This window comes from Odontesthes bonariensis, chromosome 3 (assembly GCF_027942865.1).
Source record: "Odontesthes bonariensis isolate fOdoBon6 chromosome 3, fOdoBon6.hap1, whole genome shotgun sequence".
NCBI classification, from domain to species: domain Eukaryota; kingdom Metazoa; phylum Chordata; class Actinopteri; order Atheriniformes; family Atherinopsidae; genus Odontesthes; species Odontesthes bonariensis.
Window position 1 is genome coordinate 13,214,218 of NC_134508.1, and position 22,159 is coordinate 13,236,376.

General features: G+C 41.3%; 2 protein-coding genes across 2 annotated transcripts; one reads left to right on the forward strand and one right to left on the reverse strand.

The window, feature by feature from the left end:
- Positions 1-1,463: 1,463 nt before the first annotated feature.
- Positions 1,464-7,195, forward strand: LOC142376794 (uncharacterized). Its single transcript, XM_075460369.1, has 3 exons — positions 1,464-1,713; positions 3,176-4,367; positions 4,718-7,195. The coding sequence occupies exons 2-3, from the start codon at positions 3,306-3,308 to the stop codon at positions 5,054-5,056; spliced, it is 1,401 nt and encodes a 466-aa protein (XP_075316484.1). The 5' UTR covers positions 1,464-1,713; positions 3,176-3,305; the 3' UTR covers positions 5,057-7,195.
- LOC142376795 (bone morphogenetic protein 7-like) lies at positions 6,311-19,007 on the reverse strand. Its single transcript, XM_075460370.1, has 7 exons — positions 18,611-19,007; positions 15,088-15,277; positions 9,944-10,092; positions 8,626-8,832; positions 8,466-8,539; positions 8,265-8,375; positions 6,311-8,176 (listed from the first exon to the last, which is right to left on the reverse strand). Exons 1-7 carry the CDS (start codon positions 19,005-19,007, stop codon positions 8,027-8,029), a joined length of 1,278 nt encoding a protein of 425 aa, XP_075316485.1. The 3' UTR covers positions 6,311-8,026.
- Positions 19,008-22,159: the final 3,152 nt, after the last annotated feature.

Below are 22,159 nucleotides of genomic sequence, written 5' to 3' on the forward strand. Positions count from 1 at the left end.
ACACACACACACACACACACACACACACTCACGCACACACACTCACGCACACAAAAAGACTTACAAAGCAGCATTACATCACATTTTTTTCCCCAAAATAAAGCATTTAGAGGAGGTATTTTAAAGAGTCAAGGGCTAAAAAAATTTCCACATCAAGATATATATATATACATATATAAATAAACGTGTAGGCAAATTAATTTTCAGAATGACTGAAAATGTATGTTTTATATTTCTTTCTATGTTCTTGGCAGACGTGAGAACAACAAACCTTTACCCACCTCTACATAAGAATGGAAAGATTCACTAGTGAAATCTCCCTGTGCCAAGCTGCAAAGTGAAACTGCAATCTCAAGCTGTATGTAGCGGTTGGGAAGTGGTGGGAGTGACTGGCGATTTCTATCAATAAAAACAAGCTCTTTGGAAATGTCAGTGGTGATTGTGGTTTAGCCTAAATAGGTTAATCACAGCAACAACATGCAACACAACCTTTTAATATGCCGTGAACCTTTGTCTGTTTGTGTGCTCATCAGCGGATAAAAAAACCGTAGCAAAAGAGAGAGAGACACAGAGAAAGAGAGTGGGCAGAGGAAGCGCGATGTGAGTCAAAGTGAGAAATCCTCTTCACCACATACTAAATCATGCGTAGGTTTTCTCATGACTGGGGGGGTTCACCTGCTGAGGCCCTGCAAAATCAATGGCTGAGACCTAGGCTGCTGTGCTGCTGAGGCAGCCATGGAGCAAAAGCCATGTCCTCTTTCTTGTGTGAGATGAAACAACGGAGATTGCTTCCTGCACAACCATGAAAGGCCTGTTTTTTGTGCAGCAGGTTTGGCATCGGTACTTGATGTTGACCTTTGAGTATTCTTGTCCTAAGCTGTTTAATGGCAGTCATTGAGTTTGGCCTCTCGCTCATATGGCATGAAACATTATTAATTCCCATTTGCCCACCAAAGTGAGAAAAGCAGGACCTGAGAAACAGTGGGAGGAATAAAAAGCAGGTCAAGGCCATCAGCAGTCCTACTACCAGCAGTATTTGACGTTTCTAGTGTCTTTACTTTCCCTGGCTTGTGTATGTGTGCGTCCAAGCTAGTCCAAAACAATGGTTTCCCACTCTCCATATGCCGGGCCCAACGCCAAAGCCATCGGGCAGTCATACGCCTACCATCAGCTGAGTGTTTGCACAGCAGTCTCATCTCTAATTATACACTGTACAGCCGAGAGCTACGGAGTGAAGGAGAGCATGTGTGGAAGATGGTCTGAGGAAAAGGAGCTTGATTACCAATGGAGAAGGGGTTGAAAGTGCCACTCGGTAGCAAACACAGAGTGAGCAAATTCAAATGAGAGTGACTGAGAGAGAGAAAGCAAAAGGAGGAGAGATCGAATCTGTCTGAGAAAGGTTAACAGGACTGACTGACTGACTGACTGACTGACTGACTGAGCAGAGTGGGAGTGTAAAATATAAAAGCGAGTAGGAGGGGAGAGAGAAAGGAGGAAAAGAGAGCAGAAGAGTGGAGAGAAAGAGGAGTGTATGTCTGTGTGTGAGCTTGTGTGGATGCCTCTGCTCATCCTATTCTGCTTTTTTACCTGTGAAGACACAAGCCAGACAGGTGTGTTTGTGAGGGATTTCTGTCTTCATGTTGTGAACATTGATGGACATTTTGTATGAAGATGGATGCACATAGAGACACACAAGGATTAAAAGAGGAACAAGTAAGTAAAACCAGATGATTTTCAGATTTATGTGTAGAGAAATCTATACATATTTTGTTCTCTATAAGAGAGCCAGTAGTGAGATGTGGTTTGAATGCATGTGTTTTGAGATCTTGCTTTGTGGTTCAGAACAAGTGGTTAAACTTGGTTATGTTGCAGTGCAGCTTTATAAAAAGAAACATCAAAGTAAGTGCAATATTGTCAATGCTGATATGCAAATAATCATATCCTGAATGCAGATTAGCATTTACATGATGGCACCTAACACACTAAACACTGCTGTGTATACATGTCATTTCCTTAGATAAGCAAGCTGTAGTGGTCATGATCACCTCTTATGGTTAGTAAAAAATGGAGAAGCCTTACATCATAGGCCTATTTGAGTCATGATGTGTCCATACCTGTGTAGGGCTCAGTGAGTGTGTAGCGCACACCGCAAAGCCATTTGAATGCATTTACATTCACACTGCAGACTGACAAATACTTGTCACATTATGTCTAATGGTGTAATGCAGGGTCTGTGTCAGGAATGTCTATGTGATGATGTTGATTCCACACACACACGCGTGCGCACACACACACACACACACACACACACACACACACACACACACACACACACACACACACACCTAATAGAGCTGAAAGGCGAGTCTGTCCTGGAAGAGTTAAAGAGGTCCATTCAGCATCTATACTTAGCTATGATGATGACATAATGAGATGAGCTTTGCACTGACAGCTGCCTGCAGCTTTTACTCACCTGAATTACTTTGTGTAAAGAAAATTAAAAAAAACGTGTCTACAAGGTGCGTTTATTCTTCCCATCTCAGTGAACTGACTCACTCCTGTGCATGCAAGAAGATTAATGGGTTTACGTAGCGTGTGGTGTTGGAGATTCTAGTCTGACAAGAAAGATGCAGCCTGAGTTTGTGTGTCCATCACTATGCAGTTCTTTAGTCATTCAACATACACATGTTTTTGTTGTAAGTTTTTCATGGAAAATGTGATGAAACCTTTACTGAGAGACTTTACTAACCACAAAGGATGTGAATCATGTTAAGATCTGACCTCTTACTTTACACCCACCACCAATATATTACTCTGCCATGTTCTCATCACACTCATGTCTTTACCAACCACACTGAGCAGTACTTTGTAACCATAGTAACTTTTTTCAAACAAAGGAACTGGTGGATGTCCATCAAAATAAACCCTGTCAGTAAAGCAATTGATGGTTGGAAGGGTGTAATTTGAAGCTGATGGCAAAGTTATTGTTGAGATGTCATGAGGATATTTTCAAGCAGAGATCTAACCACGTGATACTTTCACAGGGGAAAGGAAAAGTTCTTTCTAAATCTTAAAATGAGGGACGATGAGAAAGGTTCTATGTAGGGAATTTAATTATCTTCTCTTGCTTGACACCTTATTAAATGCATTGATGTTTGTTTCTTCGACTTCTCAGATCATCATGACCTTGAATGTACAAGAGTTGCCAAGAGACTAATGGAGTCTGAGTCACACAATCTCAACATCACCTGTACTTCTGCAGGAGGCCATGCTGTGCTGGTGAGAGTGACAGCCAGCTTGAGGCAATGAGCTTCACAACCAACCCGGTTCTGGTCCCAGACAGGGATAGCCTCCCATTTAAAAAGAGAGACCAAAGACCAAGCTCACCGCAGCAGCAGGAGCTACAGAAGCAGCAGCAGTGTGATGCAGCACATTTCAAGGCGCCATTCCCATACAAGAGCCAAAACGAGTCTAAGACTAAACACACGGGCCCATTTCGACCTGTACCAAGACGGTTCCCTGCGTTGTACCAGCCCTGGATGCAGACACATACTCCTACCTGGCCCAAACAGTATATCCCCTCTGCTTTCAAAGAGCATCATGGTTGGGCAGAGTGTAGAGAAATTTCCGCACTGCCCTCAGGGTGGGACTTTTCCCACCACCACCAGCACAAAAACCACTTGTTCGGCACACAAGCTCTCCAGCCAGGCCATCCACACTACGCCTCCAGATTCAACGCTGTCTCTCTGGTCGCTGAAGGTTTCCACAGAGGAAGAGGAGGCTTGGAGAAGATTAAGACATTAAGAGACAAGGGTTGGAATCCAGAGAGGCAGAGCTATGGCAAGCATAAAGGTCCATATGTGAGGAGAGGAGATATAAAAGCCGACCATTTACCCAGGGTTGAAAAAGCAAGTCCTCCATTACTGGGCACGTGTCTACCCCACCCTTCACATGAAGACATTACTTGGCAACATGACTCATTGCACAAATTAACAAAAGCCGTCTCCGTGTCTGGACAATCCCTAAATCGAGTTTCCCCATATAACTCAAATGGCACATGCACCTCCACAACAGAAGAGACATCAAGACTTCCTGCTGTCCCCTGTCCTGAGCATGCCTCATCTCCCTCTGTGTCTCCTAACTGCTTCCCCTGGCTTCTCCCTCACTTTGTGGCAGGTTCTCTGATTGAGCTCAGAGACGGACGGCTGAGAAAGGTGGAGCACCTGCAGACTGAGGACTTCCTACTTGGCTCCCTAGCTTGTCCAGACCTGCGCCTGAGCTGCTGCATGGTGCAGAGTATCTCCCCCGCTGCTCACTCCTCCTCTGTCTCCCGCCTCCTCATCCTGCTTCATGATCAGCAGTCGCAGGTGATGAAATCACACACTGTGGTGTTATTGTTCACAGTAGCCTTCACACAAATAGCTGTGAATCCTATCACACACCGTATCCTATATGCTACATTTGGGTCATATCAAAGATGCATCATACAATGTAATACTCTAATATTTTTTTGTTTTGGAAAAAGGACAGTTAGGCCACACAAAACCTGCCATGTTGGTGCAAGCTGAAACTTTAACCACTTCCATAATTATATTTGTGTAATTACCATCAAATTACAGCATAAACACATTCTGCAAATTAGAACACCCTCCATCTATAGCGAGCAGGCGTCTTTCAGCGTCCTACTCATGTGAGTGAATGCTTTTCTCTCCTCCAGGAGTTGGTGGATGTGTATGTGGAGTACCCATTCTTTGTGCGCGGGCAGGGCTGGTCCTCCTGCAGCCCTCAGAGGACTGCCCGTCTCTGTGGCCTGCAGTGCCGCCAGCTAAGCGTGGGGGATGTCTGCTTGGCTCTCACACCCATCTCAGCTCCCGAACCTCCTCTGTCAGCATCTCTGGGGCCAAAAACCTCAACCGAGAAGTCAGACGGAGGATGTGAGCCCCTGAAGGCACAAACTGCCCCATGCACCCAGGTTGCCCTGGAGCTGAAACAGCTAACAGGGGGCCAGAGGATGGGGGCAGAGTCAGCCCGCAAGAGACACTACTCAGCCCCTTGAGCTGAGGGTATTGGGAACTACTTGCACAAGATACTGTTTTATAGGTAGAGGCCTTGCTTGTCTCTTTTAAGCTGTGCTGTAATCAGTTTATATGCTTTCTTTCTACCTCCTGTAAAGTCTCTCTGTGCTCGACTGTTTTGATTTGTATCTTAAAAAGTTAAAGAGCAAAGCTACAGTAATCTTGACTCTCCATATGTTGCATTTGTCTGGGTTAGCCAGGGTTCTCACACAGACAATATAGTTGTGTCACAATTCAGCCCGGATGATAAAACACATGCTTACTGGTAATCTGAAATGTTGTGAAAGAGTGGAGAACCAAAGTGTGAATTAATGTTGACACGAAGAGCTGCTTCGATGACATTTAAGGGAAATCCTGTAGGTTCAAAGAACGTTGAGTTGTAGTTTCAAAGTGAGTATTCATGTTGTTTCTTGCAATTCTGACTATCAGTCCACATTCCATAAAGAGCACATCAAAATACTGCCTCAGGTCTTTTCACTGCATAAAGTTTATTGCTCTTCTGTCTAGTATTATGTAAGAGTTATTTTACCCTGTAGAAAGGAACTTATTGTATGGAAACTGTTGTTTGTATGCTTCTACCTCTATCTACAGATATAATCTGTGTTGTTAACTGCGTGGGATGTGATGTTATATGTTGGAAACACCTAGTTTCTAAGGCAGTGTCAGTGTGAATGCCTTGTTTTATGCATTAATTGTATATATGCTTTGCTTTTTATACCGTTGAAACCTATGTTCCTCTGTTTTAAGAAAGATCTATGATTGAGGTACAGAGACAAGTCACAAATTTAAAACAATCTTTTAAAAAGCTGTAAAAAAAGGTCAACAAGAGGGTGGTGGGCGGCATAGGCTACGTTGCTAATGGTTATAATTCAGTAGAAGAAGTAGTTAACCTAATCAGCAACAAATCTTGAGAAGAAAAAAAAACAACAATAAATGTGGTGGACATCCATGAGAGGAAAATGAAAAAAGCTTGTCTTCAAAACTACTTTAATCTCTGGAAATATCTGGGATAATATTTCACTCCTGGGATAGTCAGTGTATTGCTGGCTCAGCCCAGAAAACGGATGGTGAGTACTGTCATTTCAATCTTTTCCAGGTCAAACACATATCAGGTAAGGTGGCGCACCTGACATGCCATGGAACGCATATCAGTTCTTCTTACCAGAAAAAAAACACCTAAAGGCACCTAAAAACACCTAGAGGTAGTTTTTTCTTTAAAAACTTTTATTTTTACTGTTTGCATTCACATTTCCCTATTCACATCATACTATGAATGTGAATCAACGGTGATGTAAGCTGACATGATTTGCTCCTCATTTTACACAGTTCACATTCAATTTAACAGAATGAAATCGAAAAGCAGATTATGTGACTTAAACTATGATGTCATTAGTTGCGTTTCCATCAGCTGTTTCTAGACATATTTTCAATTTGTACATGAAAACATCTGAGTGGAATAACTTGAAGTTGGGTATTGCCAAAAAGAAAAAAAAGCAGTTATAATGCTTTGGAAAAGCTGGAAACGTATTTATTATACAATGGAAATGTGGCTAAGTTGAATAAAAACAAGTTCAGAGAATAAATACTTATGAATGCCCATATTGCTGTCACCAGATCACTTCCAAAAAGCACATTTTCAGTTCACACTGTTCACTGTACTATATATTATCAGGCTTCCCTTTGTTTTTGTTATCCTTTATCTAAGGTTTAAATTTCAATTTTTTACGTCATGTTGTTGTACCATTTTCCTCTGCTTAAACACCCCCAGCTTACTTTGAAGCTTACTTTGAAGCTTACTTTGAAGCTTACTTTGAAGAACGAATGCTTAAAAGTAACAAAAGCGGTGGATAGAAATATTCACATTTTATTTTGCTAATTGTATGAAAATTAATTTATGTTTTACAGCACATTTGAATGGAAACCCAGCTACTGTCAGTACAGTTCACAGATCCGGTCATGATGAAGGATACAAAAACAAATATATCCTGTGTGAAACTTGCTTTAAGGCTCATTTATGGGCCAAAGGTGATAACAATGCCATTGTTCAGCCCACTATTAAATTAAAGACATCCCACTTGTTTCGTGTGCCTTTTTGACAGTTTACATTTGATTATCATCTTTGATGTAACCGAATAAAATCCCGGCCTCTCTTTGACAGCAGAGCAAAGCAGGGCAGCAGTAGTAACAGTGACAGTGCATGCCCGATGTCCACCCCTTTCTGAGGAGGAATCACAGATATCTTTTCGAGTTCCATCCTTTGTCTCATGTGGCAATATATTAGTCTAAATAAGTCTTTGCACAGAAACTAGGCCCTACCGCCAGGGTTGTGAATCACACACACTGTTATCAAACTCTGTTATTTTTCACTGTATTCCAACATATTAGCCGCCAGATGTCTTATATCCAACCAGGTCCATCTAAGTTCATCCAGATGTTCCAACAGCTAAAAAGCACTGGTTCAAAAGGAAGCTGGGGCTCTGAAATTTTGTGTGAAATCTGATATTGAATGCACATTACCAGACAGGAAACATCTTATATTCTGAAATTCTCAGTTGCACAAGTGTTGCACATGATATCATCTCAGCAAACAGGAGACTTTGTTTTTTTTACTTGTTGCTTCAGGTTTGTAGACATCAAATTTTGGTTTTAGCTATTGGAGTAACTGCTACAACTCCAATTTTTTTCAATTAACTTTTTTTGTTCATAGTAAAAAAAAAAACTAAAATCCTTTGTTCAGTCCTTCTCTATGGCCAGCAGTTTTAACTGGGCTGTGGTAGGGGTTTAGGCTTGCTCAGCTGTGGGTCATAATAAACCTAGATTAAAGCCTGCACTGCGGCAAGAGCTCTCTGGTGACCAGACAGTCAATCATCTCTTGTCTCTGATTACTCTACTTGTGACTTTCTTCTGCGTCCCTCTAGTTGTTCAGATCTCACAGAAGAGAGTAAGAGCCGTCAGTGGCAGCCACAGGCTCTGACCACCATGTTGCGGTACTTCTTCAGGATGACGTTGGAGCTGTCGTCAAAGTACAGCACTGAAATGCCATGGAGCTGTGTGGGGGAGCAGCAGGGCTTGGGCACTGTCTCTGGGTTAACAAAGTGCACCTGTGGTCAGAGGAAGTACAAATAAACCAACAGAGAATGTGGAGGATGCAGTGAAAGTGCCTTTGATCAGGGACTGTTTGGGGCTTACCAGAGTTTGCACAATAGCGTGATTGGTGGCGTTCATGTAGGAGTTGAGGGGGAAGGCGCACTCTCCCTCACAGTAATATGCTGCATAACCCTCTGGTGCTATAATCCAGTCCTGTAAGAAGACAACCACAAGCAAAGAATCAGTTAACCGTCACTTCTGAGAGAATACATACAAAAATACTATTCAATTTCTAAAGAGTACCTGCCATCCCAAATCTCTGAAACTGACATACAGCTCGTGCTTCTTACATCCCTCTTTAGTAAATCCAAGGTTATCTGAAAGTGACAGTATGCAAACACATAAAGGATTAGATGCTAAAAGGTGACAGAGATAATTAAAAAGGATTTGAAGCCTCGGGCACCTGTTGCATATTCCACTGCCTTCAGTGCATCTTGGACAGTCCTCTGTGGTTTGGAGCGGTTGGACTGCCGCCCCTTATGTCCTTGGGCTGAGCGTACGCTGCGGAATCGCACCTCCTTGGCTTTGAAGAAGACAACGAGGAAGGGCTGCTTGTCCTTAGGCCCAGTTCCCGTCACAAGCCCAGCGAGCCCGGGGTTCCTCCTCCGGCCTACGGGGTAGACAACCATTATTAATGAACAATGGTTATTTTAACCCCACCAAATTGGCTGGTTTCCACAAATATTAATTTCCGTTTGAATTTCTTTGATGAGTTTATCTTTAAGAAGAACTATACCTGTTGTTATAAATTAAAATTTGAATTCTTTTCAGAGAAATCAGACAAAAATTTCTCTATCCCCCGCTGATCAATAGAAGCACCACAGGCCTATTAAATAAACTGAGGTACTCTGGGTATGGGGTGACAAATTAGCCTCAAATTTTGTATGTATAAGAACAGGTACAGATAAGCTAACCAATTAATGATAAGCATATAGATTAATGTATCAAGTAACAATCAATTAACATACATTGATATATCATGATATATCCTGAATTATAGTATACTTTAAATCACAAAAGCCGCATTCGGACAGAACAGTTCTAAGAACGGTCCACCTCGAATTTCGTTCTAATAACTGCCCTTCCCCGGGGCACATTCAACAACAAAACAAAACCCTTGACAAGTAAGGAGAGAAGAAAAAAACACCACAAAGAAGCTAATATGGAGAGCGGGGAGGCCACCGTGTTCATGGTCTGCATGATGGTGATATTAATCATGGACGATCCCATCGGGCGTCTAACATCGAGGCTGGAAGAGCTCACAGAGAGAGTCAGGAGACGAAGAATTAAGTGCAGGCCATACTTCTTCGTTTCTTGAAGGAAGGAGAGCAGAGCGCCGCAGACAAAGGAAACGATGTGTAAGTTTAACTTATTAAACACGCGCCGGTTGTGTCTGTGTGGTATGAGTAAACATTTCAGCCGTGACAACATGACAAGGGGCGTAGCTACCGACCACCAAACACCTCCGTCAGATGTGTTCCTACAGAACCCAGAAAAGACCCAGCTGAGGAGAAGGAGCTAAAATTGTTCTTAGAACTGAGGGCCGTGGTCCCGAGTTCCTGTATGTCCGAATGCGGGAAAAAACGTCCCCGTTCCTTAAAAGGTTATTAGAACTACCAAAGGTTCCTACAGTGGGAATGCGCCTAATGAGTCCTGCAAGAACTAAGCATTACATAAGCATACAATTTTCACCCTTATTACAAAGTGTAACCATTACTGACCACGGCTGTCCTCGAGGACCAGCTGCAGGCTGAGGCTCTGCTCAGGACTGACCAACCAGAGGGTACTTGTAGAGAACAGCTCAAAGACCAGCCAGCCCTCCTCTGAATCCCAAACGTCCCGCTGGTCCAGCAGCAGCAGCTCCACTTCACTGGGGCAAGGATAGAATGTAAATAAGTTCAACAGATGTCAGGGTTAAGAGCAAGTGTCAAAACTGTGTTTACAATGGAGTAAACTTGTTGACACATCAGTGACACATCACTCTCGACAAGTTTCCACACTTTAATATTACTACAGACTGCCACAGTGGGTGGCTGAGCTCTTTTTTGGGGGGGGGACGTTGATGTCATTTCTTAGTGAAATTGATTGAAACAACCGGCCCACTGAAAAGTCTGAACACAACGTAAAGAAATGTGGTATGCGTTGGGCAAATTATATAAAATAGATGTTTGGACAGCTACAAAGAGCAAAACTACATGTGTGGTCCTGCAATACTTACGGTGCAGTATTAGAACAAGTTGTTTTATTTTATTGCTAATTTTATCTCAAATTTTATTTTTATCTCTGATGGAAGTCATTCTTATTGCTTTTATTGATGACTCTCTTGTGATGCAGTTGCTGTTGTGAAGCACTTTGGTCAGCTGAGGTTGTTTTAATGTGCTATATAAATAAAATTTTAATTGAATTTTAATTGAATTTATGTTGTTATGGCAATGTGCACCGCCACAGTGAGAATGAAATGAACAAAAATAACGTCTCTGCTTATATCTAACACTGACGTCTGTGTCTGTGCGCTTCGACTTCAGTAAGAACAAGTGATGCTGAGTATTTCTAGTGAAGCAACTTATTTTTATCTGAAGTCTAACCTTTAGCCACTTCGACTTTGCATTCTGATGGTAATTGTCCATTGACAGTTAACGCTCTGAACCCAAATCCTGCTGTGAGCTTTATCACAGCAGCCCTATTCTGAACATTCCTTTAGAAAATCGTACTGCGTGTCGTCTTGAGGGCAGATTTCAAAGACAATTAGTTTGTTTACAGACGTCAGAGACGTCTGCCTTTTGTGCTGCTGCCTGCTCGTCTGTGGAGGGGCCATCGTGTGTCTGCATGACAATGGTGTTGCCCTTAGCACCATCGTCAGACTCACCGCTCCAAAACCAACTGGCTGCACATGACCCCTTTTTATAGAAAGCTATGTTTTCTCTGAAAAATGCTAATAATGCTAATTCAGACAGTATAATAAAAGTAGTTAAACAGGCCTACTGACCATCACCTGGCTTTTTAAGCAATTAAGCAAGATATTAGATCAAAGTGTGCTTTATTCTTCGTTAGTGCTGTAGTTAATCAGAGCATGTTTCATCATCTGCTTCTAAACATCTACACTGTTCTCATAACATGACACGACTACCTTAAATTTGCTTTTCCAGTTAATCAAGCCAACCCATCTAACCATAATGAAATGTGAGATTGTTCAGTTCTGATATATATTATCTTACAGAAAATGTGCCACTGAGTGTGACAAAGAGGAGGAATACATTTTAAAAGAAGCCCCATCAGGCAGAAACCTTGTATAACTATTTATTTGTGTTCCTGACATATTTCAGTGCTGGGAGTGAATTTTACAAATAGTCAATGACAGTTACTAACAAGAGCTTGCAACTTAACCTAAATTAATTTTATCCTCAAGCTGTTTCTAAACTATCATAACTCATAATAAAGCATCTTATATTCACCATCCATGACGGTGTTGCTGCCAGTCCCACTGAAATCAAATGGAAACGTCTTTGATTTTATACTGTTCTTTCTACATATTTCACCGTTTTCGTTCATAGTTCTTGGTTCCAAGTAAAGAGGGCCTCTAGAGAATATCTTGCCCAAAGTAGGAACTGCCAACAAAAAATACATGAATACAATTAACCCTATCACTTTGTTTGGGCCTGCCAAGATTTAAATAATATATCTAGTCGGCCACTCATATTTGCAATGTATTTCTATGTCAAACTCAAAGCTAAGAGTTTAAATATTCAGCCACCTTCTTTATCTCCACCAAACATATTCAAATCATAAGGCATTCGCTGTAACTTGGGAAAAAATGAAAACCAGCACAAACACAAGCATACATGTGAATGTGTGTTGAAGACGCTCACAAAGACCACAAAAAATGTCAAGCGACAATGTCGGTTAATGTTACAGGAATGTTTTATGTATCACAGTATATGAGATTAACGAATAGGCTCAATAAAAAATGTTTAGTTTACATATAATAATGTCAGTTCTTTTTAATATATATATCTGCATTTTTGACGGATTTAAATGTGGAGTGTGTGAGAACATAATTTACATTGCATATGTTACAGTACCATGTATTGCAAACTAGCAGTGAACCTGTTTAAAGGCTGCAAACTTCCAAGATTTTGGTGTGAAATTTACAAAAACTGACCAAACACTTGAGCAAGTGACTCTGAAATGAGACTTAAGTTGATAACCACAAGGTTATAACTTGCGTTTCAATCACTCAAAAATAACCTAAAACCAATGAACACACTGATGTAAAGTTATATATTTTCTGTTAGCCATGACACAGAGCACTAAAGCAAAGCTCAGGGGTATTTAAACATATTAAATTAGTTTTATTATTAAAAGAAAAGAAAAAAACACAGATTCAATCCTCCAATTCAATCCCCAAAATGTCACAGACATTTCAGTAGGACCTAAGAAAACTGTGTCAACTAAATAATCTTTAAAAATAAGTTTTTTAAAGAACTGATTGATCTACAGATAAATTTGACTCTGCAGCACTGTTCAGTTTCTTGGTGTCTTGGGAAGTAACACTATAACTGCCATGTAACACCCCCCCCCCCCCCAGAAAAAATAACTCCCTCTCTACCCCCCAGCAAAGCTGAATCAAGCGGCTGGGTGGCTGAGCTTTAATTTGTCGAGAAGACGATAATGTGTGAAGTCTCCGTTAAGCTGTCCATTCACATAAATTTTGAAAAAAAAGAAGTCAACACAGAAGCTGGAAAACAAAACACAGTGCTAGACAGTGTCAGACAGACAGAAACAGGAATAACTGCATGTGTAATAGAAAGAGTGACATCATGAGGGTTTGGTGTTATTTTTGGTGAGAGCTGAGTGATAAAATTGCAGGCCTCCTGGGGACTGTCCTGTTCTGACTGAGCTGAGTAAACCACTCCGGAGAACACCTCTGTATTTCTATAATTAACACTAATAACTGTGTAAACAGTGTTGGTGGTGACACTCACATCTGCTGAAATAACGTGTGTGCATGTCCACCACATGAGTCACATTAAGATTATGATCATGTATAAAGATTTGCAAATTTACATGATTTGGATGGTAAAATCATTTTAATGTTCAGTTTACTAATGGCATATCAATATAATGTTCAGTTTACTAATGGCATATCAATATAATGGAGGGAAATGAGATTTAATTAGGGCTGCCACATACAACTCCACCAAGTTCAATTAAATTTGGTCTAGGTTTTTTTATTCTGACTTTTTTTCTTTTTGTTGTTTTTTATTAGTAGTCTTCCATCTGCAGGAAGATCAGCTCTGCTCAACCACTGCATACATAAGATATGAGTATCTCTCCTATTGATGATGGGAAAATGACCCCCTTTACGAAGCTTGAGCTGCCCCATGTTGAAAGTAGAGATAAAAATCACAAAAAGATGGCAGGATACAGGAAATGCCTGCAAACTTCACAGCTCGCTGTGGGAGAGCACTAATTCACTTCACCTCTTTTTTTATTTTTGTTGTTTTGCATAATCATGTTAACTAACAGACAGGGAAACAAACGGTTCTGTCTCCTTGCCAGTCTGTTATCACAACTCTGTGTTGGCGAAGGACAGAAACTGCTCTTATTAAGATGGCATGAACAGAATGTCACAGGATTCCCAAAATTAACTACTGAAATTTCAGTCTATCAAGAAACAAAAAGCTTAGTCAAGTCTAGGGATCATTTAAGTAAAAAAAAATGCACACAAATGTCAAGTGATGGTTTGGCGACTTTTACAAAGTCAAAATGGATCAGAAATTGCCTCGAAGTTAGTATGAAAGTACAACCCCAATTCCAAAAAAGTTGAAATGCAGATTAAAAAGGAAATAAGACCAATACAATAGTTTTCAAATATCATAAAACAATTTTTCATTCACAATAAAACATCCCAAAAATATCAAATTAGCAAAATTGAGACTTTTTTACTATTTCATGAAAGAAAAATTAGCTCAACTTAAATCTGATGGCAGCAACATGTCTCAAGGAAGTTGGAAACGGGGCAACAAAAGGCTGGAGCGTGTAAGTGGTACTACAGCATGTAACTAATCAGGTCCATTCCCTAGAGCTCAGTAACATGATCAGGTATACAAAAGAACACCTAAGAGGGGCAGAGTCCCTAAGAAGTTAAGTTGTAAGAGTTGTGAGAGGTTCAGCAATCAAAGATTTTTAACCTGCCATCATCTGCTGTACGTAATTAAATTTTTTGGAAAAAATGGTTACTGTGTACAGTAGTTCTGTTAACAAAAACTATGGAAATGTGGACTGATGTTCAGGAAACCACCACTAAACCAGAGGTTATTCAACATTAATAAAAAAGAACTTACCTGACATGATCATGGTGAGCAGAAGTAGTAACCAACAAAGAAAACTTAAAGGGATAGTTCGCCTCTTTTGACATGAAGCTGTATGACATCCCATACTAGCAATATCGTACATGAACATTTTCTTACCCCCCGCTGTGTCCTGCGAGCCGAGTTCCAGCCTCGTTTTGGTGTTGACGAAGGTAGTCCGGCTAGTTGGCTGTGGGCACAAAAATAAAGCGTTTGGCTTCTCAAAACAATATGCGTTCAAAAGAGTAGGCAGGCGGCAGCACGCAGTGATACGAAGGGAGAGAAAATAGCACCAAGCGATTGTGAAGTCTGACTTCGATTTTGTGATGCATATGTATTACTCTTTTGAACGCATATTGTTTTGAGAAGCAAAACGCTTTATTTTTGTAGCCCCAGCCAACTAGCCGGACTACCTTAAGTCGATGTTCATGCTCGATATTGCTAGTATGGGATGTCATACAGCTTCATGTCAAAAGAGGCGAACTATCCCTTTAAATAACAGGAAACACTTTTACCTTTGAGAATTCTCCTGCAGGACCTGGTAGACACTGACTCTGATGGTTTCATTCTCAATGCGCTCCTGGATGAAATCTTTGTAAACTCTGAACTCTGCTGCTGTGATGGCCTCTCCCTCTGGAATACGGGAAATGTCAAATCGAAATTCTCGCACGTGCGGCTGGAACAAAAGGTCTTGATCTTGATTAACTATCAGAGGAAGACAGACAGACACGATAGGTTATTGTTAAACAAACCTGAATAACAAATGTGGCAGTGATATACTTCAAAATAGATGATCCCGTCATATGTCCCCTGATAGCGATACTATCATGATAAAGGGTTGACAGGTTTCCCCTCAACTGACACAGACAGTAAAAACTCCCTCTGAATATCATGAGTAAATGAATGCACACATGAAAAAGGAGAATTGCTTTGTACAATCAGATGGGAAACCAGTCAGTGGTTGCAATATGTGTCAAAACTGTTGATTTAAGTCATCTTCTGATGTGTGCTCCTCTGCCCGCCGCTCAGAGGCACTTTGTCAGAAATAGGAACAATTCTGCTTCCATGAGTGATCTAAACACATTTAAGTAAAGTTCACCATGCATGCCACTGTGGTGAAGGAAAAAACACATTCATGGCTCACTTTGGTTCCCTGTTTAAATTGCACACATGTGCGGACCACAAGAAAAGGCCTGTTAAGGCACAGCCCGGAAAACCACAGCAGCCAGTGCACTTCTACAAACACACTCCCATAAAGTAGAGAGAGCCACACAAATTCATGTGCGCCTTTACTGCCTGAGAGAGTCTGGTACCCACCACACATCTATGATCATTTTGCAATGCATCACCATCCAGTGATTTCCTTCTGATTGCAGAGGAGAAAGTGGAACGGCAGTAGCTGGTGACACTGCGAGGTTTCCGCCTATCCCGAGCCGGCTTAAACCCTCCAGCCCACATAGTTTCCAGAAAAACGGTGGTCAGAAAGACCCCAAAGCTTCCTGAGGCTCTCCAGTGTCATGTTTTTACAGCAGTCAATGGGCTCGCCGTTGGAAAGAGAACTGGAGGTCGCTTCAGAAGGTGTGCAGAGCGGAGCAGCGATTAGCCACCTGAAGCTTAAACCGTGTGCTGACACACACCATGACATCATCCTGTGCTCCCACTGATGGTCTAATGTTGTTTCAGAGCTCAAACACCCATCCTCACAGGGTCCTGATACTGGAGCCGTTTTTCATAGTACCACAGAGCTTACACACAGTGACTCACAATCCTCTTAAAACACTCAAAACACACACACATGCCACTTGCATTAAGAGCACTGCATTCTGAACCCAGCTAGTCATTTGTTTGACCGCAATTAAATGCTGGAAGGGAACGAGGGGTGATTTTATAAAAGCAATAATTGCTTGTAAGGACTTGGTGTGTTTACGTTTGGGACCATTAGCTGCACAGATCAGACCTCAGATATGCAAACTTCCCTCTGGGAGAAATTTCAACACTACAGATTACTCCCGACACTGCAGGGCCACACAGCCACAGAGCTATCATTAACTTATGGTAATTTTATAGTAAGCCTATTTTTCCAACATATCAACGTTGGAGGTTTGAAGATGTATCACTAAAAAAGAATTAAAAGTTGTTAAAAAAGCAATACAGATCTTGATGTGTGTGACTGAATCTTCTATTAATTTGAAGCATGTACATTTTAAATTAAGAGGTAGAGGTAAATCACTCATCTTCCCAGATCCACGAATATCCGCTTTTGTTGGCAAGTTCGACAATATAGTTTACACCCTTAAAAACACACCATCTAAAAGAGGAGTGAAAACCCAGCAATTACTTTGCTGGTGAATGCATAAATAAAGAGAAGCTCGATGAGATTTTCTGGCAAAGCAAAAGAATTGCTTAGCATGATCCCCTTTCCAGATCAGCTTAGCAGGACCAGGACATTTCTTCTTGCTTTTTCTCACAAACAAGATAATCCCCTTGTTCTTCACCAGCGTGGTTACTCTTTCTGTTAGGAGATAGCTTTGCAAAAGCCTTAGACATTATTGCTCATTTCTGCTTTTTTTTCTCCATCTCTGCCAGTGAGAAGAAAAAACAGGAGCCATGCTGCATAAACACTGCAGCGGTAAACACTGCATTGCCCGACAATATGTCGGTGTTGATGAGGATGGATATGTTTGTAGGATTGCTTGTCACAGGATTCAATCACTATATGTATCCCAGTAACATGATTATTTTACTTGAAGTTACTGAAAAAGATTAAACTGAGCCACAGCAGCTGCCTTTCACATTGGAAGCTGTGGTCTTTGGCAGGGAAATACCATAATCCAGTTCGGTCTTGAAACAATTGTCAAAAGACCACCAAGAAAGAGTCACTCCAGCAAAATGTGGGAGCCTGAGCAAAACACTCTGGCTCTCCTCAGCCCAGGAGGCCACAGTGGGCTTGAAAGAGTAAATAATAGCCATGCATCTTGCCTTTTTATTCCTCCCTAATCTTTAAAATCAAAGATGAAACTGCTTAAATATGCCTCTGATTTTAAGAAACTCTCATTGGCTGAAGACTCTCTGTTTCGGATTCAAGACACTGGACATTACTTGATGTGTTTAAGATATTCTTACAATGTGCTGCGTTTATGTGCTGACTGAAACATTACATTTAGTTTATTCTCAGTGACAAAAAATCCAACAGGAAGAAAGTACTACGTTTTCTTTGTTTTGACTGCTGAGCCCCAGTCGAGGCCTTGAGGCAGGACATGCTTTTTGATGTAGCCACGGGCACCGGCACCACGCTGCCTGCAGTTTCCCCACAGTCATATCGAGCTTTCCCAAGATCTCCAAGGGAAACAAAGCAGGATTTGACTTCAAGAAACTCAAAAACGTCAGAGTGATCCCCAACACCCACTGTCCTCCAAGCAGTCCTGTAAACATTGGAGCAGGACTGCACGTACCTCCACCTGCACTAACAGAGATCACAACAGCAATAAACTGCTAAGAGGGGCTCTTTGACTTAAATTCATGCTCTCTTACAGTCTCAAATTCCTCAGTGGCTTAGAAATCCCTGTTCAATTTCTTCTCATGCATAATAAAACCGCGCTAAAGCCAAAACTAAAGGAGCTTTAAAGAGATTCGAGAGAAATTGGATGCATGTTGTCCTAATATATACAGCTCGGCTTGGAATACATAAAGCCCGATTTAAAGTGAAGAAAGTGACCCAAAAGCCAAAATGTCAGACATATTGGCCTCCAAGAGGATACTGAAACCGGCGCTTGGTTGCAATATCACTGTATGGAAGTTGTCTTTGAATTGATTCAGTTGATTGAATTGAATTGATTCACTTTGATAACAAAGTTTAAACTACTTGTGAGCTCGACTAAATGATTAATAAAAAAAAAAAAAAGCAACAAAAGAATGAAGATATTATACAACAGTCTCTGGTGCATGGTAAATGGTGAGTTACAATTTAGAAAATAAACACTGATTATCAACTATAATAGCCTGATACAACAACTTTTTAAAGTCAGAATGACTACTCACTGAGGTTGACAAAGCTCATCACCGTGTCTGCGTCATCGAGGAAACTGCTGTCATGTGGGGTCACCGTGGCGGAGCCCGGCGTGGGTAAAACTGCTTTATAATAGGAATATCTTTGCGGTTCCGCGTCTGTGGACATGGCATTATACAGGTCCAACATGAACATCGGGGCAGCGTCGTGCTTGGTGTGCGCGTGCGGCCGCGGACGGTGGGGAAGCCCCAGGATGGAGAGGATCTCTCGTTGCATTTCTCTGCGCTCCTGGTTCCGCAGCCGCCGCTGGATGAAGCTGGATCGCACCTCGTTCTCCACTGAGAAGTTGGAGAAGGAAACCCGCGTGGCCAGCGCGCAGTAACCCCAAGACAGCAGGAACGCAATCGTCGCCACTGCTTTTGTTGCCATTTTTACCCCAGTTTTACGCGCGGGTCTAACTGGTGAAAAAAATCAGACCAGGGGTGCGGGTCCTTCAAAAACACACTTCGAACATGTGCAGAAAACTAAGGCACGCCTCCCACTATGAGCGCCGAATGTCATTCATTCATCATTTGCCTTTGCACACAGTCTTGGCGTGATTCAGCTCCTCTTAATGGCAACATGGGAAAAGAGAATCATTGAGGCGCTTTGTCAGGGGAGGGGCAGGAACGGTTGATGGGATAAACCATGAAGGAAAGGAAAGGACCGGGACAACGTGTGAGTGTAAGGAAAAAATAGAATGAGTTTATAGGCACTAAGTGAAGTATCTTGGTTATAAAGTGGATCGGTGTGAACCTTCAAACTCAACTGTAATCCTTTGTTTGACATTGATGAAAGATCTTAAAGACCAAAAGTATGATGGTCTTCACCAGCATCTCTTGTGTTCACCCCATGTTCCTCCAGTCCTCAGACGTCTAAATCTAATCTTTTGTTTTTAACTCACAACACAGTTTAGGCCACAATTTATTTGTCACTGTGCCTCATAGCCCCGCGCATGGAGGTAATCAAACACCAAATGATCAGTCTAAAGGTAAAGATGGAAATCCCATAAACCCCTTCTCAGCACACACAAAAAAAATCCTTTGAAGTGAAACAATAAAGTCGGGCCCACCCTAATGGCTGAGTGATCAGCAGCAATCCATACGTGACGGGACATGCGAAAGAATCACTGCAACAATGTGCAAAGCACAGCGCAAAGCCATGACTGCTCTAATAGAGCTGATGGGGATGGGGGCAGGTGATGAATGACAAAGTCGTAAGAGTTCAGCATTCAGGTAAAGATTATCTACGTGTTTACCTCAGGATCGAGGGGAGTGGTGACTGGATCAGCACCTAAAAACCTTTCTTAAATTCCACACATTTTCTCTTAAATGGAATCCCTGGAGTGTTTAATATATCAATCCATCCACAAAAAGACTCCAAAAAAAGACAATGACAGACTTATTTGGAAATCTAAACAAATAAGTGAGACACTTTGCTATTTCATGAAAATTGTCAGCTCATGTAAAAGGCACACATTAGAGGGTGAGGGTGTTTTTAGAACTACAGATGGCAGAGGTTCAGTAATCTGTGTAAAAATAAAAAGCAGGTCTACAAATTGTGGAAAAATTTCAAACCGATGTTCCTCAACATACAAAACATGGAATCATGAAGAGATTCAGAGAATCTGGAAACCGAAAGTCAATATTGGACGAAGGATCTTTGAGTCCTCAGGCAAAAACAGCATAAAAAACAGGCTTGATTGTGTCATGGAAATCCCTGCATGGGCTCAGGACACTTTCAGAGGTTCACTGTGCCATCCATAAATGCAGGTTAAAGCCCTAACATGCAAAGAATAAGCCACATGTGAACACGATTCAGAAATGATGGCATCTTCTCTGAGTCAAAGCTCATTTGAAATGGACTGAAGCAAAGTGGGAAACTGTTCTGTGGTCACACAAGTCGAAATTTGACAGTCTCGTTTGAAATCATTGACACTGTAGTCTCTGGACTAAAGAGGAGAGGGATCATCCAGCTTGTTATCAGCGCTCAGTTCAAAAGCCATTCATCCCTGATGGTTCTGAGGGTGTGTTTGGGTGCCTATGGGATTGGTAACTTGCACATCTGAAAAGGCTTCATCAGTGTTGAAAGGCAAAAACATGTTTGAGAGCAACATCTGCTCCCGTCTAGATCACATAGACACTGAAGGCCTTCCATATTCCAAAAACACAATACTAAACCAAATATGTAATTATGAAACACAAAACATGGCAAAGAAGACCCAGGACTGTTGAGCAGCTTGAATCTTATATCAGACAAGGATGGGGCAACACACCTCCCTTTAAGGTCCAACAACTGGTCTCTTCAGTTCCCAGATGTTTGCCGACTGTTGTTATAGGACAACAGTCGGGAAACATGGTCCTGTCCCAACATTTTTGAGACGTGTTGCAGACATCAAATTCAAGATGAACTAATGTTTTTCACATAACAGTAAAATGTTTTGCCTTAAAATTTGACAAGCTGTCTATGGTTTATCGTGAATGAAATATCGGTCGATGCATTTAGCAAATCACTGCATTCTGTTTTAGCGACATTTTGCAAAGCATTCCAACTTTTTTTTTGGAAATGAAAAACCTGTTGGCAGCGCACATCAGATGCTTAAAGATGTTTATCACAGCCCGGGCTACTTTACATGACTCATCCCTGCAGACTCACACAAACTTCAAGAGTCCTTCAAGTCAGCCACAAACATTTGTAAATCTTATCACTCCTGTAATAGTGACCATTTAAGCTGGTAGGTTCGTGCTCAGTGACAATCACTCGAAATATTATTTGAGCACAGATTAGTAGAAAATGAATTTCACTCTCTGTGCACACACAAACACTGCAGATGAACAGGAAATAAAGAAATATGTAGTTGTAAAGTGATTTGAATGTTGTTCTTTGTATTTTTTCTATTTTTTTTTCACAAAAACGTATCCCGAGTGGCTTCACCCAGCTCATTTGGTGTCTGTATAATGTATGAATCCAGATTTGTTTCTAAAAATGAAACATGCTCTGTGTTTTCAGCAGAGCTTTTTCTGTAGCTTTTTATTTTTCAGAAATAATCTGGAGGTAGACGTCTGGAAAGAGTCTGTCTCGGGACTTTTCTTCTAATTAGAAACAGTTAAACGTGTCTATAAACTGACTCCACTCACATCACCATGTAATCAGAAGATTCATACTTAGTCACTTAGTTACATACCTCACAAGGTTCTTGTTTGTATGTTTGTTTGCAACTTTAAAATAACGGGATGTAGGCTACTGTATCTCTTAATCCAACTCAAAGACCACATTGCATTAATTTGCTTTAAAAACCAGTGCAGTTTATCCGATTTTTTTCTTCTCCCAATGGAACTACAACGATGCAACACTGAAAGCAGGTTTTTAGGATTTCCTATACAGTACTATAAAAACTAAAGGCTTCATGTTGACCCTGCACCACAAGACGTCCTTATCTAATATACCTGTCCTGATTAATGGACAACGTGATTTTTATTTTGTATTCAAGCTTCTTCAACAGGTGGCCCCAATTAAAGCTGAGGCAGCAGTGACTAAGAGGT

Excerpts from the sequence above, each read along its gene's own strand:
- LOC142376794 (XM_075460369.1), top strand. The coding sequence starts at position 3,306 with ATGAGCTTCACAACCAACCCGGTTCTGGTCCCAGACAGGGATAGCCTC. Across the intron at positions 4,368-4,717 it reads TTCATGATCAGCAGTCGCAG|GAGTTGGTGGATGTGTATGT; the intron begins GTGATGAAATCA and ends TCTCTCCTCCAG.
- LOC142376795 (XM_075460370.1), bottom strand. The coding sequence starts at position 19,007 with ATGGCAACAAAAGCAGTGGCGACGATTGCGTTCCTGCTGTCTTGGGGT. Across the intron at positions 8,540-8,625 it reads GGCAGTGGAATATGCAACAG|ATAACCTTGGATTTACTAAA; the intron begins GTGCCCGAGGCT and ends TGTCACTTTCAG. Across the intron at positions 8,376-8,465 it reads TCAGAGATTTGGGATGGCAG|GACTGGATTATAGCACCAGA; the intron begins GTACTCTTTAGA and ends GTCTTCTTACAG.